General features: G+C 40.6%; 1 protein-coding gene across 1 annotated transcript in view; it reads right to left on the bottom strand.

The window, feature by feature from the left end:
- The window catches only part of ADAMTS19 (ADAM metallopeptidase with thrombospondin type 1 motif 19), a 179,871-nt gene that overhangs the window by 132,797 nt on the left and 33,003 nt on the right, over positions 1-14,071 (bottom strand). The window contains exons 4-6 of the mRNA XM_015426577.1: positions 11,387-11,559; positions 9,033-9,116; positions 4,717-4,874 (exon numbers count right to left, since the gene is read on the bottom strand). Coding sequence (XP_015282063.1) covers positions 4,717-4,874; positions 9,033-9,116; positions 11,387-11,559 — 415 coding nt within the window. The remainder of the gene's footprint in view (positions 1-4,716; positions 4,875-9,032; positions 9,117-11,386; positions 11,560-14,071) is intronic.

The raw sequence follows: 14,071 nt of genomic DNA, 5'->3' as shown, positions 1-14,071 counted from the left end.
GCGCTAGATTTATAACAGCTTAAATTTGCTCTGAGTTTTTGAGGGCTGTTTTCCTGAATGGGTGTTTTTGCATCATATAGGTAAAGGTAAAGGTTTCCCTTGCTCGAAAGCCAGTCGAGTCCGACTCTAGGGCTGCGGTGCTCATCTCCATTTCAAAGCCGAAGAGCCAGCGCTGTCCAAAGACATTTCCGTGGTCATGTGGCCGGCATGTCTAAACACCAAGGTGCACGGAACGCTGTTACCTTCCCACCGAAGTGGTACCTATTTATCTACTTGCCATTTCTTGCTTTCAAACTGCTAGGTTGGCAGGAGCTGGAACTAGAGATGGAAGCCCACTCCGTCTTGCGGCACCCAGGTCTCGAACTGCTGAACTACTGACCTTCCACAGCCTGCAGTTCAGCGTCTTAACCACTTCAGCCACTGCAGCTCCATATACATGTTTTAAAAACGTGAAGAACATAAGGATTATATCAAACCTGAAAGAACTCTTTACCCAAAGACAAACTTCATCTTGTATCAGAACTGGTACTAGGAGTTCATCATAGGAGCAGTCTTAGCTAATAGGCAAGAAAAGCAGCTGCCCCAGGCCCCATGCTAGGAGGGGTCCTGACCACCCTGGCCCCACCCTCAAAGGATGTGGGGGGGAGAAGAAGAGCAGCTTCCAGCAGCCACTCATGCCTGCCTTTTCTGGAGCTCAGGCAGCAGGCTTGCAGCAACACCCACTTGCACCCACCCCATCTGGGGTTTAGGCAGCTGGCTTCTAGTGGTGCCAGCAGCTCTCATTCATCTTACACAGGATGAGTGCCAACTGTTGCTTGGCCTTGGTGGGGGGGACCTACCCATGGAGCAGCAGTATTTTGGTATCCCATCTTGGAGTTTTGCCCAAGGCCCCAGAATCACAAAGACTGCTCACAGTTCTTCATTATGATATATATTTTAAGAAAGTGTAACTGAACACTGAAGGATAAATTAAGTACATGATCAATTTAGAATTTTAGATCACCTACTCTTGTACACACTTAGCTCATATTTATAAATCTACTTAATAAGACACTATGTGTTGGGTCCTGAGATCTGCCAGTTCTGTACATGGAAGGGAAATTTTATGCTTCCATCTTCCTACAACAGCCCCCTGTTCCAATGAAAAAGTTGCTCTCAGGTCAAGGGAACCTTCTGAATTACATGGGATGCAGCGTAAGTGGGATTGCATCTCAAGTGGAGAACAGGCAAAAATAGTGCCTTCTGTTTGTGCAACGACACCTTAGAATCCAATCCTAATTTGTTTTAAATTCAGAGTAATATATATTGACACTGTGCCACAGATTAAAAATTAAATTAAGCAAAACTAAAAGGTGTCTTGTGCATAGATTCAACATGAGGCCCTTTTGCTTTCAGCAGACGTTATATGTGAGTCATCATGCAACAGTGCAATTTTATCAGTTTACAGTTTTCATTTAGGCATCTCTGTAATGAAATACAGAGGACAACTCTTGGATCAAGCTCTGTGCACCAACCATTTGCTATGGCTTCTATATGGATGGAAAGTGTGGACATGTAAGATCCTGTCCCAGTGCTGAGGGTTAGAGAACATAAAATTCAGATCCTGTTAAGCCTTTTGACTGAAAAACAGTCTAAAATATTATATGAAAATGTACTTCACAACCACACTGTTGAATTATTTTCCTCTCTTTTTTTTCCCTCACTCACTTATCCACCAAGTTTCAGTCAAATACTTTCATTCAAATGTCTTCATTCAGACTTACTTCATGCAGGCTACATTTTAGGGAAATTCTAACACATAGATACATTTAATATAAATATTTTAAGGTCTCAGTTCAAGTGGTAAATTATTCCACTATAATTCCCATCTGATTTAACAGCCTACAACAATATGTTTAAAAAGCCTGGATTGGAAGCTTCAGTTAGATAAGCATTGCTATAGCATTAGGCCAAATGCCCATCTTTTACAAGTAGTTTATCGTGCACATAAAGGAGATAATAGACCCTTATTCAAATGGGCCAACAGAACAACTTTTAAGACATTTATGACACATTTCTAATGACTAATGGCAGAAAAGAATCTGAGGCAAGAACAGGCATCTACTAGTCTGTCATTTCCATAAATTATACTTTACTCATAAACTTTTTAACCTATTAAATACACCCCTAGAAGAGGTCCTCAGGGCAACACAAATCCTAAATATTCAGTTATTCCAGATAAAGCCTGCTATTATACAAGAATCTCTCCAAAGAAACAAATAAAACATGTATTTAGGTATGAAAGGAGGGACACAGAAAATGACAAGGAAATAGAGCAAAGACAATTGTACAAGACAACTGTTCAAGTTTATTTCAGCAAAAAGTCTCTACAGAACTGAAGTTAGCTATTTAGATTAAACTGTTTTAAGTCTCACATTATATATTCTCCAATTACAAACTTAAACATACGTACTTGGGAATATGTTCAGTTGAAATCACTTTCATATACTTCCAAATAAATGTATTTAGGAATGAGTGATTAACTAAATTGTGAGATGCATGAGTGGATTTCCTGTGGAATTTCAAATGGTAAATACAGGGAGCAGGGTGGTGGTTATTCAGTTGCCTTTGTTCCATCCTGCTATGAGTAAACAACAACTTTGGAATCATATGTAGGTTGGGAAACAGCAAGGAAGGTTAAATCTGTCTCCCTTGATGTCATGGATGAAATCTGAATTGGTAGCTCCTATGGCTCCTATTTACCATTTAAAAAAAACGATTCACAAATCTCCCAGTATTTCATTTAGTCTAATTCTGAAATGCCAGTATTTCTGAACTGATTGCAACTATCTGGGTAGCAGTCCTGTAACCATGAAAAGAGTGTAGACATCTGATATTCTCTATGATGGACTGGTGTACACTGTGTTCATGCTCCAAGAGTTGAAGGACCTGGACTCTGTTATGATCTATATGAGCACACAAGTGCTGTGCCTGTGGTGAACTGGATCAAGCTCTGTGCACCATCCAGCAAAAGCCAAACAAGTGTGCTTCAGTTTTCTCCTCTTAAATCAATGGTGGATATCCTATGGTCCTTGCACAAAAGATAACCAAGTTTTCCCTCATTCTGCTGTACAGTATAGTTTGCCTTTGAACTTGCAGAAGAGAAAGGAGGATGTATTTCATTCTCTTGTCCATCCTAACTCCAGCCCCTTCAACCTATAAGGCTATTACTCCATGCAGGTGCTATGGCCCTAGAAATTATCTTTCTTTGGATCAGAAAGGAAGACGGGATGTGGGAAAACTTCACATTCTGTGCACAGTGCGGTAAGGTGTCTCTTATTTGGATTTTTACCTCATATATTTGTTATTTCACCATTATCTCTAGAAATTTTAGCAATATATTCACTACTGCTTTATTATAAAACCCCTGCAACTTTATGTATTATATATACACACACACACACACACACACTATGTGTGTGTGTGAGTGTTTGATAGACAGGTGGAATACTGTATATATTTACTATCAAATACAATTAAATTTAATTGAGTTTCATGTATAAACACCACAGAATCAATCTGCCATAATCAGTAACCCCTCAGTCCTATGTTCTGATTAGCAGTTTAGCAGATTGTTGCCATGAATTCTGAAATGTTCTTTTATTTTTAAGAAGACAGTACGTTTCATACCTATATTGTACTGGTAAGGCCTGGGTTGTAATGAAGTTGAGGAACTTGCTCATAGTTTCACCTTTCAAGTCTTTTCTGCTATGTATGTTCTTTACATAGAGGATCAAGAACCCTCTTCAAATATTGCCAACTGGTACAGAACATTTAGAGGGCTGTGGTGGCTCAAGTGGTTAAGATGCTGAACTGCAGACCGGAAGGTCAGTAGTTCAGCAGTTTGAGATCCAAGTGCCACATGACGGAGTGAGCTCCCGTCTCTAGTCCCAGCTCCTGCCAACCTAGCAGTTCAAAAGCAAGAAATTACAAGTAGATAAATAGGTACCACTTCAGTGGGAAGGTAACAGCATTCTATGTGCCTCGGCGCCTAGTCATGCCGGCCACATGACCATGGAGATGTCTTTGGACAGCGCTGGCTCTTCGACTTAGAAACGGAGATGAGCACCGCATCCCTAGAGTCAGATTCGACTGGCTTTCGTGCAAGAGAAACCTTTACCTCTACCTTACAGAGCATTTGACAGAGGTGGTACATTAAGAACATGTTGTTCCAGTATCTAAAGTTGCTTCCTACTGAGTTGATGTATAAATAAAACAAAAATCTAGCAGTACCTTAAACACTAAAAACATACTTTGATGTGAGCTTTCATGAGGCAGAATTCCAGATATGTGAAGTAGAAATCATTTTGGGAAGTCTTACAGGTAAAATTACAGAAGGGTAGGAGGACTTGAGGCTGACAGAGTTTTGATATGAATCCCCAATAGACATATAAATGCCTTGGTTCCTCTAATTTGTAAGTTCCAGCTTTCCTACATTCCATTTTCTCTATGTTCCATTACCATCTCTATGTTCTGAATCTCTATGCCTAATTCTTCATGACAATCCTGAGAACACAAAAGTTTCTCCAATTCAATGTAATGCCAACAATAAAGATCAGCAGCTCCCCTCAGTAATGCAGTGAAAGGGAATATCCATGATCCAAATGCACATCATAGTACTTGCAAAAATTTATATCAGATCTATTTCCATGAAAGAGAACAAAATTTGAAACTCACCTGGTGATTAATATGGCTGCATCAACTGGTGATAGATCTTCACCCCAGCTTGTGGACATTTCTAAATGGATGTCATTTTTCTTACCAAATTCTTCATGTTGCCATTTGCAAAAACTCTCCAGCATTTTTTCACCGTGATGTCCAATATACATGTCTGCCTGAAAGTTATAATATTTAGTTTACTCTTGTGTACATATATTATTGTTTTTTAAAAAACAAAAAGCATTTCAAAAATATGATTTGTCAGTTAATTGGGGGAAAACCTTTGTTTCCATATAAACATTCAAATATCTGTTACACTGTAATCTCAGTATTTATTTGTTGTTTTTATAGGCCATCCTTCAGCATTAAAATCATTGAATGCACACTATAATATTCCCTCTTCTGAAAACTACACAAAGAAAGATTGCATTTATCCAATGTTCAGATTATCCAAATATTTTGCTTTTCTTCAGGTGATCTGGTAAACAGAATCATATTGTTTACAGAACAGTTGAACCAAGTTACATATTTTGTTATTTAAAAGATACATATGCAAAATGTTCTATAGTAAGAAAAAACTTTTCAAACACTCTTAGAGATTTATGCATGTTAAATTGTCATTAAATTTAAAATAATATCCTGTTTAGGGTATGTTAAACATCTATCCAATCACTATGTTTGTTTTAACAAGCAAGGTCATTATCTTGTTAACATTGCCTGACTAATCTCCATTGTGCATTCCAAGGTGCCCCTGACAATGAACTCATTGAGGAAACCCAGTCACACAAAATGTTGTATATATAACAGAGCACACACAAAGAACTTCAGAAAGGAATGGGAATTTCCATGCAGAATTCATAATAAGTGATAAATACAGCTGGGCATAAAGCAAAATTATTCAATCAATCAATTTATTACAGGTCTATATGACCAAAGTCTTGACCAAGAGGATACAAAAGGGGAATAAAATAGGTACATAAAATAGACATAACATGTGTCAGGGTACATAATCACAGTCACATAAGACCCAGGCTGAGCCCAGAGATTAAAAATTATCTAACTACACTTGCGGCGGAGCCAACTGACTAAAATCATCCGAAGATTAAAAGTCGGTGTCAGAGTTTTCAGAAGTGCTGAAATTTTCAATGTTTCTTGAGAGCAGCCACCTTAGCCAGGAACCGCGCCACGTTAGCTGTTATCAGTCCATAAGCATTTGAGTCAGATAACAGTACTGAAAGCACCCAAGGTTGCATGTGAAGATTCATCTTCGTAAGAATAGGAAAGATATAAGTGTCTCTAACTTGAGTCCAGTGGGGACAGCGAAACATCAGATGATCTAAGGTTTCAATTTCGCCAGAATTGCACAGACAAAGGCGATCTGAGTAAGGAAGGCCTCCAAATCTTCCCAGAGTTACCATCGTTGGAAATACATGTAAGCGGGCCAGCATAAAGGCGCGGCGGGGAGATGGAATTGATAACATTGAGTAAAAGTCAGGAAATCTCTCTGGAGGGGACAACCCCAAAGCCAAAGGAGAGCAGGTGCGTCTAAGCAAAATTATAAGTCTTTAGCAGTACACTGGGTTGGATCCATCAATAAGTAACTGAAGAAGCATGGATTTTTGCTGTTTCCTGCACCACCACCCCCAGCAGTAGATTTTTAGGGGGAGGCTTCAACAAGGAAGAAATAGATTAATTACCCACACCTCCCTCTTCCACAAGCAGAGTTCCACTAATGGAAGAGGGAGAAGAAGCAATTGCACGATTTCCCCACTCCTCACTGCAGCTCTCCTGATCTGCCCAGCTGTTAGTCCACATGGGTTCCAGAACTCGGTGAATCAACTTTCTGAGGATCTAAAAGAAATACTCAGGAGGGGAACATGGCAAAAAAATCACATATGCCAGCATATTCATCAGAAGAACCCTGATGGATCAGACATACATCCACTTCAACATCCTATCTCACACAGTGGTCAGCCAATTTCTCTGAAGGGCCAACAACAGAGGCCAAGTCCTTCCCCTGATGTTGCCTCTTGGCACTGGTACTTAGATATCATTGCCATGTCCCCCCTGGCCAGTGGCGGTGGGGGGGAGTAAGGTTGCCAGCTCCAGGTTGGGAAACTCCTGGAGATCTGGGGGTGGAGCTTGAGGAGGACAGGGACCTCAGTGGGTTGCAATGCCATAGAGTCCACCTTCTGAAGCATCCATATTCTCCAGGGGGACTGATCTCTGCAGTTTGTAGATGAACTGTAATTCCAGGAGATCCCCAGGTCCCACCTGGAGGCTGGCATCCTTTTGCCTCTGAACTTGGAGGTATCCTTTAGTCAGCGTGATTAATAACCACTAATGGCCCTCTCCTCCATGGATTTGTCCAATCCCCTTTTAAAGTCATCTATGTGTTCAAGCCATCTATTCAAACATCTCTCCAACACCCAAATGGCTACACTTTGTGGAATAGTTTGGAGCCTATTCATAGTATGCTTTAGAGCCATTTCTTTATTTCATACTGTGTTTTTCTTCCTATAAACAAATATGTAGCAAATAAAGTTTTAGCTATATTACTGGGCCAAATAAACCTAATTCAAAGTAAGGACTGGCCAGTCTGAAAAGAAAATGGCAGTAAAGCATCACTCTCTTTCCCAATACACATAAGTCTGGTACAGACAGCTGCAGGCATTCACCAGACGCATGGGTAGAAAGGATAGATGTGAGAGGGCTGCCCCCCCATGTGATTGCCTGATCACCTGTAGGGTGCTCCTATGTGAAGGAAATGGTCATGCATATGCCCAGTGATCAGTGACTCTGCTTTTCAAATGTTGCTGATCACAGGGAGGGAGAATTCATGTGGCCACTTCCTTCACATGGTTGCCCCGCAGACAACCCACTCTCCTTCCCCATGTGTTCAGTGAATGCATGGAGTTGTCATCTGTACCGACTTAATGTGTCTTGGGGGAGCAAGTGCTCCTTTGAACACACAATGGTAATAAACCAGGCAATGTGAACACCTTTCCCCTTCCCAAAAAAGAAGAGGACCACCTTTCATGTCTTTATTAAAAAGCATACCCCACACACACATATCCAGTTCAGCGCTGAGTACTGCATGTCCTATTACTACTATGGCTGCAATCAGCCATAGTACTATGACTGAAATTAGAAGTCTCAGCAAACTGAGGTTTAGACATGACAGGCTTGAACACAGATTGTTGCTGTGCTCATACACTTCTCTCATTTCTTCCCCCTCCTTTCTATATGCAGCTAAACTGAAAGCTTCTGGGGCTAGGAAACTTTCAAGTAAGCTCCTATTCATGCTTGTTGTTCAGAGTCAGAATTCTAAATGGGAATTAAACCAAAGTTTGTGGGAAGAAAACAACCCCAGTTCACCCAGGTACCTGCATTTAGACACCACAACAAAGTGAAGCTTCATTCAAAGCTTCATAAACCAGGAAGTGTTCATCATGCTCCATGTGCAAGGGGTGGAGGGAAGGGATTGGTTGTGGAACATGCAAGCATAGCTTAAGCCTTCTGTAATTGTGGTTCATTTACTGTATACATTATAATGGAACTATCTGTTCCCCCCAGGCCAATGTGTGTGTGTTGGTTTAGTCTCATGGGGTGGAGTCAGAGTTGCCAGGTTAACCCTAGCCACCAGCAGGGGATGGGGGGATAGGGTTGCCAGCTCCAGGTTGAGAAACTCCTGGAGATTTGGGGGAGGACATAAGAACATAAGAGAAGCAAATGTTGGATCAGGCCAATGACCCATCCAGTCCAACACTCTGTCAATGGCTAAAAACACCAGGTGCCATCAGGAGGTCCACCAGTGGGGCCAGGACACTAGAAGCCCTCCCACTGTTGCCCCCCCCCAACAAGCACCAAGAATACAGAGCATCATTTGCCCAGGACCAAGAGCTCCTATCTATACTTTGTAGCTAATAGCCACTGATGGACCTCTGCTTCATATGAGGACAGGGACCTCAGTGTGATACAATGCCATGGAGTCAACCCTCCAAAGCATCCATTTTCTGACCTCTGTAATCTGAAGCTGACATCCCTAGGTAAGGTCCTGCTCAATTAGTTTTGTTTGTTAGTTAGAATTGTAGACTGCATGAGCTCTCTTGTCCTGAAAACAGTTGCTCCCACCCCTGTATCTCCTTGCTAATAAATGGATGTTGTTTTGAACACACCTGTCTCTGCTGTGTGAGTGAGAACACTAAGTACCCTATTCCTGATTTGCAAGCAAAAGGGAATGTCACAGTAACCTCTAAATGTAGCCTGTATCTATGTTTCTGTTTATTCTAAGATGACCTCATACAGAAAATGGTAATGCAATACTTCCTTACTGGAGTTTCATGAAGTAGAACGAGTTTAGTCACGCGAAGGTTCACTTGAACTCCAAGGCTCTTGTGTTGGAAAAGATTAAACACCTAAAAACAAGAAGTCAGTACTTAATAAAGTTATTACTAAGAAAAACTCATTAATGAAGAGAAGGCTATCTTCTAATTGCATAGTCTTTGGATTTTCTGTATCCTTGATACACCATAGAAGCTCTAATATAGGGGTGGGCAGAAGATCTGCTGAGAGTGACCCATCATTCTACAATCAATCAAAAGTAGCTCTCTGCTCCTCCTTCAGTAGTGCTGTAATCACTTTCTTATTATTCCACAGCAACTTCTATCCCTTTTCTCTTTTGGGCAAAGGAGAAGCACATGCATGAAAGCACCTTTACTCTGGACAGGAAAATGACAACCCCAGCACCCATTCCCATCCCCTTCTCCCCATCTTCCTTCATGCTTACACATGTAGCTCGGCTCTGGACAAGAAAGAAACATGACAGGTTCCCCTGCATCAAAGTTGCTATTTACTTCTTCTCAGGAAACATGATAACAACTGAATATTTTTCCCCTGCAGGGCAAGTTACAATTTTGGGTGGTGGTGATGATGGTTTGTTTTGGGAAAACAGCAAAGGAAAGGTTTCCCCATCCAAGAACTGAAGACGTGCTCTGAAACACTATAATTTTTGTAGAAGAGGCCATTTTATGAATGATTGTACTCACCTAGCCATTTTTTGTGACTTAGATGCCCCCAAGACTTTTTTAAAAACAAAATAAGCAGCTCCCAGAAGTCTGACCATCCTGTGCTCTAATTTAGGCATGCCCAATGGGTTGGACACATCCAGTGAAAGTTTTTACTTTTTTTAATAAGGAGACTTCCTTGAAACATAACCAATAAAATAAATAAATAAAAACAATCATTTTTTGAAATTCTCCCCAGTTTCAAAAGTGGTTTGTTTAAAACACTAGAAGCCACTGTTTATAGGCCAATTTCCTTTGGTGCATGGAATTAGTTCTATGGTTCTTTGGACTCTAGCCCATATACATTCTCATTTACTTTCAGTAGAGAGCCCACCTACATGTGCATCTGTTTGTTCATACAGGTAAACTTTCTTTGATCAAATTAGAAGCTCATGTATATGTCAAAACACACTGAAAGTTTTATATCATTGTACATGCTGTTGAACTGCAGTATCTTTTTCTGGATATTCAAGTGATGTAATCCTATATGTAATGCTCACCCTAGTCCCTGAGCAGGCAGACTCAGAAAGGTTTATAGAGGAGGTATCATTCTGCAGATCTAGAGGGCGGACCCCACATACACACTTGCAGAAAAATGAGTAAAACCCAAAAACAAACAGGGGGATTTAAGCACAGACAACATAAACCAACTGTACACAGGAAGAGGGGGAGGCAGAGAAGTCAGCTGACTGGAGCTCCTGGAGAGCTCGCCACTGACACCAGCCTTACTACCTCTCCTCAGCAGGCGGGCAGGTAGAAGAGTGGAAGCCATTGCTGTCAAAGGCCAGCCCAGCCACCACTGCCTCTCCTCCTTGGGCAGGGAGCTGGAACTGCCCCACCCTCACTGGACCCTCCACTGCTGAGGCAGCACTGCCAGAAAATTTTTAAAAAGGGGAAGAGGAATCCTCTAAAACAGAGTAGGAGGTCCCCCAAGATAGATGAAGGACAAGGGGAAGCCATCACTGCTGTATGAGCTAGATAGGAAGGGGTGGCAACCGATGCTCCCTTTAAGCTGTGGAGTCTTGTGAGCAAAGATTTTACTTTGTGAGCTATTGGCATTAAAGTTGTGAGTGATTTGGCTGCTGCATAAATTAGTTTGCTCTGGAACCATCCTTCCTGAGCGAAGACAAAAATGTGTGAGCCAGAGGCTAAAAAACTGTGAGCTAGCTCACACTAACTCAGCTTAGAGGGAACACTGGTGGAAACACTACAGGTAGGTAAGGGAAGGGGGACGGGGGGGCAGGGGAATGGGCAGGCACAGCAGTGGGCAGTGAGGCAGAGCGGGGGAGGCAGTGAGCATGATTCCCCCTCTCATGAGTCCCCCACTTGTGGTATACTAATGTAATAAAGCCAGTGTGGACAGAGGAGCTGTTAAATCTCTTAGCTCACAGCTACCAACCTAACTGGAAGCAACTGCTCTGGGCACAAAAGCCTAGCTCTGCAACATTAATAGAGCTGATGTTGGATACCTGTGCCATCAACCTACTCCAGTCATTGGATGACCTTCTATTTCTAATAGCTCATGGAATTTGGTCATACTCTGACCTGATACTATGAACCATTTGTTTTCAAAATAAATATATATATATATATTCTTTTTGAAAAGTTCCAGAGTTTCCTACCATATTTAGAATTGTTAGAATAAATCTTCTGGCAGCATCTGCTCCATGATAAGAAACCATAGCTGGATCTGCAATTACTACAGTCTCCACATTAAATTCTTGAGGTAATTTATAGGAATATCTTTTTCCTCGTCCACCTTCTGCTCCTTTTTGACCCTTGGATTTTCTTTTCTCTGCAACAGAAAAGCAACACAAAATTACGTATACTTCATTCATTTTTATTAGATGGGTATTGCTCACATTATTTTTCAACACTTTGTTTTGAATATGATTGAAATATTTTTAAAACAAGTATACAAAATGAATAAATCTAATGTTAAACCTCCTGATGCAATCTGATTGTATAACTGAAACGTCAGCTCATTCTAGTCACTGTTTCATTTAAAGAAAGGCAATGATCAGCATTGCCCTACAAATAACCTACTGGCATCAGTATCTATTTTGTCTATTTACTTCAGAGTTTGCAATTGTGCTTTCTGGTAGACTCCCCTTTTTCAAGACTAATGCTTTATGTGATGGACTGCACTTTTTAATTTAATTTAATTTAGCAGTTTAATACAGATGGAGAACTGGGAAGGTTAACAGGAGGAGTTGGTAGACTGGTGAAGACTCCCATTCGAGCCAGAAAAAGGGATAGATCTTCGAGTGAGAGAAGAAATTCCCTACCCAGTTAAAAAGGGAGATAGCTCAAAGAGTGGGGTGTGCTGTGTTTAGAGACTGCCTCCTGAAACCTGAAGAGTCAAGAAAGTGTACTAGTGTGTTTAGTGAATGAATCTGGGAACTGGATAGTGTATCCCTGTCTTCTGGAAACCAAAAGAGACAGTTAAGCTCAAGAAAGTATACTCGCGTGTTTAGGAAACATTGAAACAAAAGCCTTTCATCTTAAAGATTCTGTGTGAAAAGCTTAGAAACTCTCAACTGCTTGAAACACATGAACTGTAGTCTGTGCCTATACCGATTTACCTCAGAGTTCATTATTGATTTAAAGGTAAAGGTAAAGGTTCCCTTGCTCGACTCTAGGGTCGTGGTGCTCATCTCCGTTTCAAAGACAAAGAGCCAGTGCTGTCCGAAGACGTTTCCATGGTCATGTGGCCGGCATGACTAAACACCAAGGCACACGGAACGCTGTTACCTTCCCACCGAAGTGGTGCCTATTTATCTACTTGCAATTTCTTGCTTTCGAACTGCTAGGTTGGCAGGAGCTGGAACTAGAGATGGGAGCTCACTCCGTCATGCAGCAAATCAGGTCTCGAACTGCTGAACTACTGACCTTCCACAGCCTGCAGTTCAGTGTCTTAACCACTTCAGCCACCGCAGCTCCCATTATTATTGATTTACCTCAGGCATTTTACCTCTGATTTCACCTGACCTTTCCCCCTCTATGTTGGATAAAATATTTTGTTATTTTTGAACTTTTAAAAGCCTTTTGTGTGCCATTTCAGTAGCTTAAGTTAAAGGGGTAATCTTGTCCCTTCCCTCAGGTTCCTGAGCTGAGCCAGCAGCAAAATATCACACTGTGACACGTTGGGACAGCCACAGATCTCCAGAGAAGAAAAAACTAGATAAAAAGGGTTGCTCAGTCAGAAAGGGAGAAAAATGGAGGAAAAATTCTGCCTCTGAAGGAGGGAAGTAGGTGTTCAATGTTCAAGTACATATCAAGGATCTGATGTATATATGCTTTCTCCAGTTATATTAGGTAACTATAAATCTTTTTCATCATGGATATTCCAAAGAAACATGCAATAGGAAGTTGGTCCCGTCACAGTTCCCCACAAAACATATGTGTGCATGAAGTTTAAAACATGCACACATACTTGCATACACTCACGCAGAAAAATAAAGAAGAATGCTTTCCATGTTAGAGATTAAAAGTGGGTATAGGTAAAAACCTAATTTTAATTCCAAATTGGGCACCATATGAATTTCAAACTCATCTTCACTTTTCCTTTGGTGATAAAATGCTAGGAACAGAATCTTTTATTTCTTGGAAACCACTGTGAAACATTTATATATATTCACATTGTTATACAGTTGTTCAAAAGAGGAAGAATGAATATTAATAAAATATAATGCAGTATTTTCCATTCTTCCATCCCATGACTCTTGCAAACCTAAAAACAACAGTTAAATTTGTAAAAAATGCAGGTTAACCTTACTAAAAGTGTGATGTTAGAAAAAAATACTTTCACTCTATCTGTTCTGAGAGTCTTTTAATGTTGGTGTATCTGGAGTACTTTGTTTTTTCTGTGATTTTTAATTTACAACAAAAAGACTATGTATACATCTGTCACATTTGATAGGCTTCTTCCATTTAAAGAGATTACTGGTTTTAGCAGCATTCTCTGTTTAAAATTGCTTTGCTTCCCTTTGGTCTCTCAGCAGGTTAATCCTTGAAAATTGAAGAGCCTCTTTAAGGGCACTGCATACAAAATAAGTACAACACAGACCACACAGATGAGAGAAAAAACAAGTATGTGGGTAGCTTAAAAAACAATAATGAAACATCCTCAAATACGTTACTTCAGTATTCCACTTATTATTGTGACTTAAAGACACTGAAAAATGAACAAATACCATTTGCTTTTGATAAAAGAATAAATAGGTTAAAACTTGTTTACACTGAGGTTTCATAGACAGGACTGTGGCCATACCTGCCACTTCTGAAAATTCAAGAGAGAAAAAGGG

This window comes from Gekko japonicus, unplaced genomic scaffold, assembly GCF_001447785.1.
Source record: "Gekko japonicus isolate JY-2015 unplaced genomic scaffold, Gekko_japonicus_V1.1 scaffold1511, whole genome shotgun sequence".
NCBI lineage: Eukaryota > Metazoa > Chordata > Lepidosauria > Squamata > Gekkonidae > Gekko > Gekko japonicus.
This window is presented reverse-complemented; position numbering and strand designations above follow the sequence as displayed.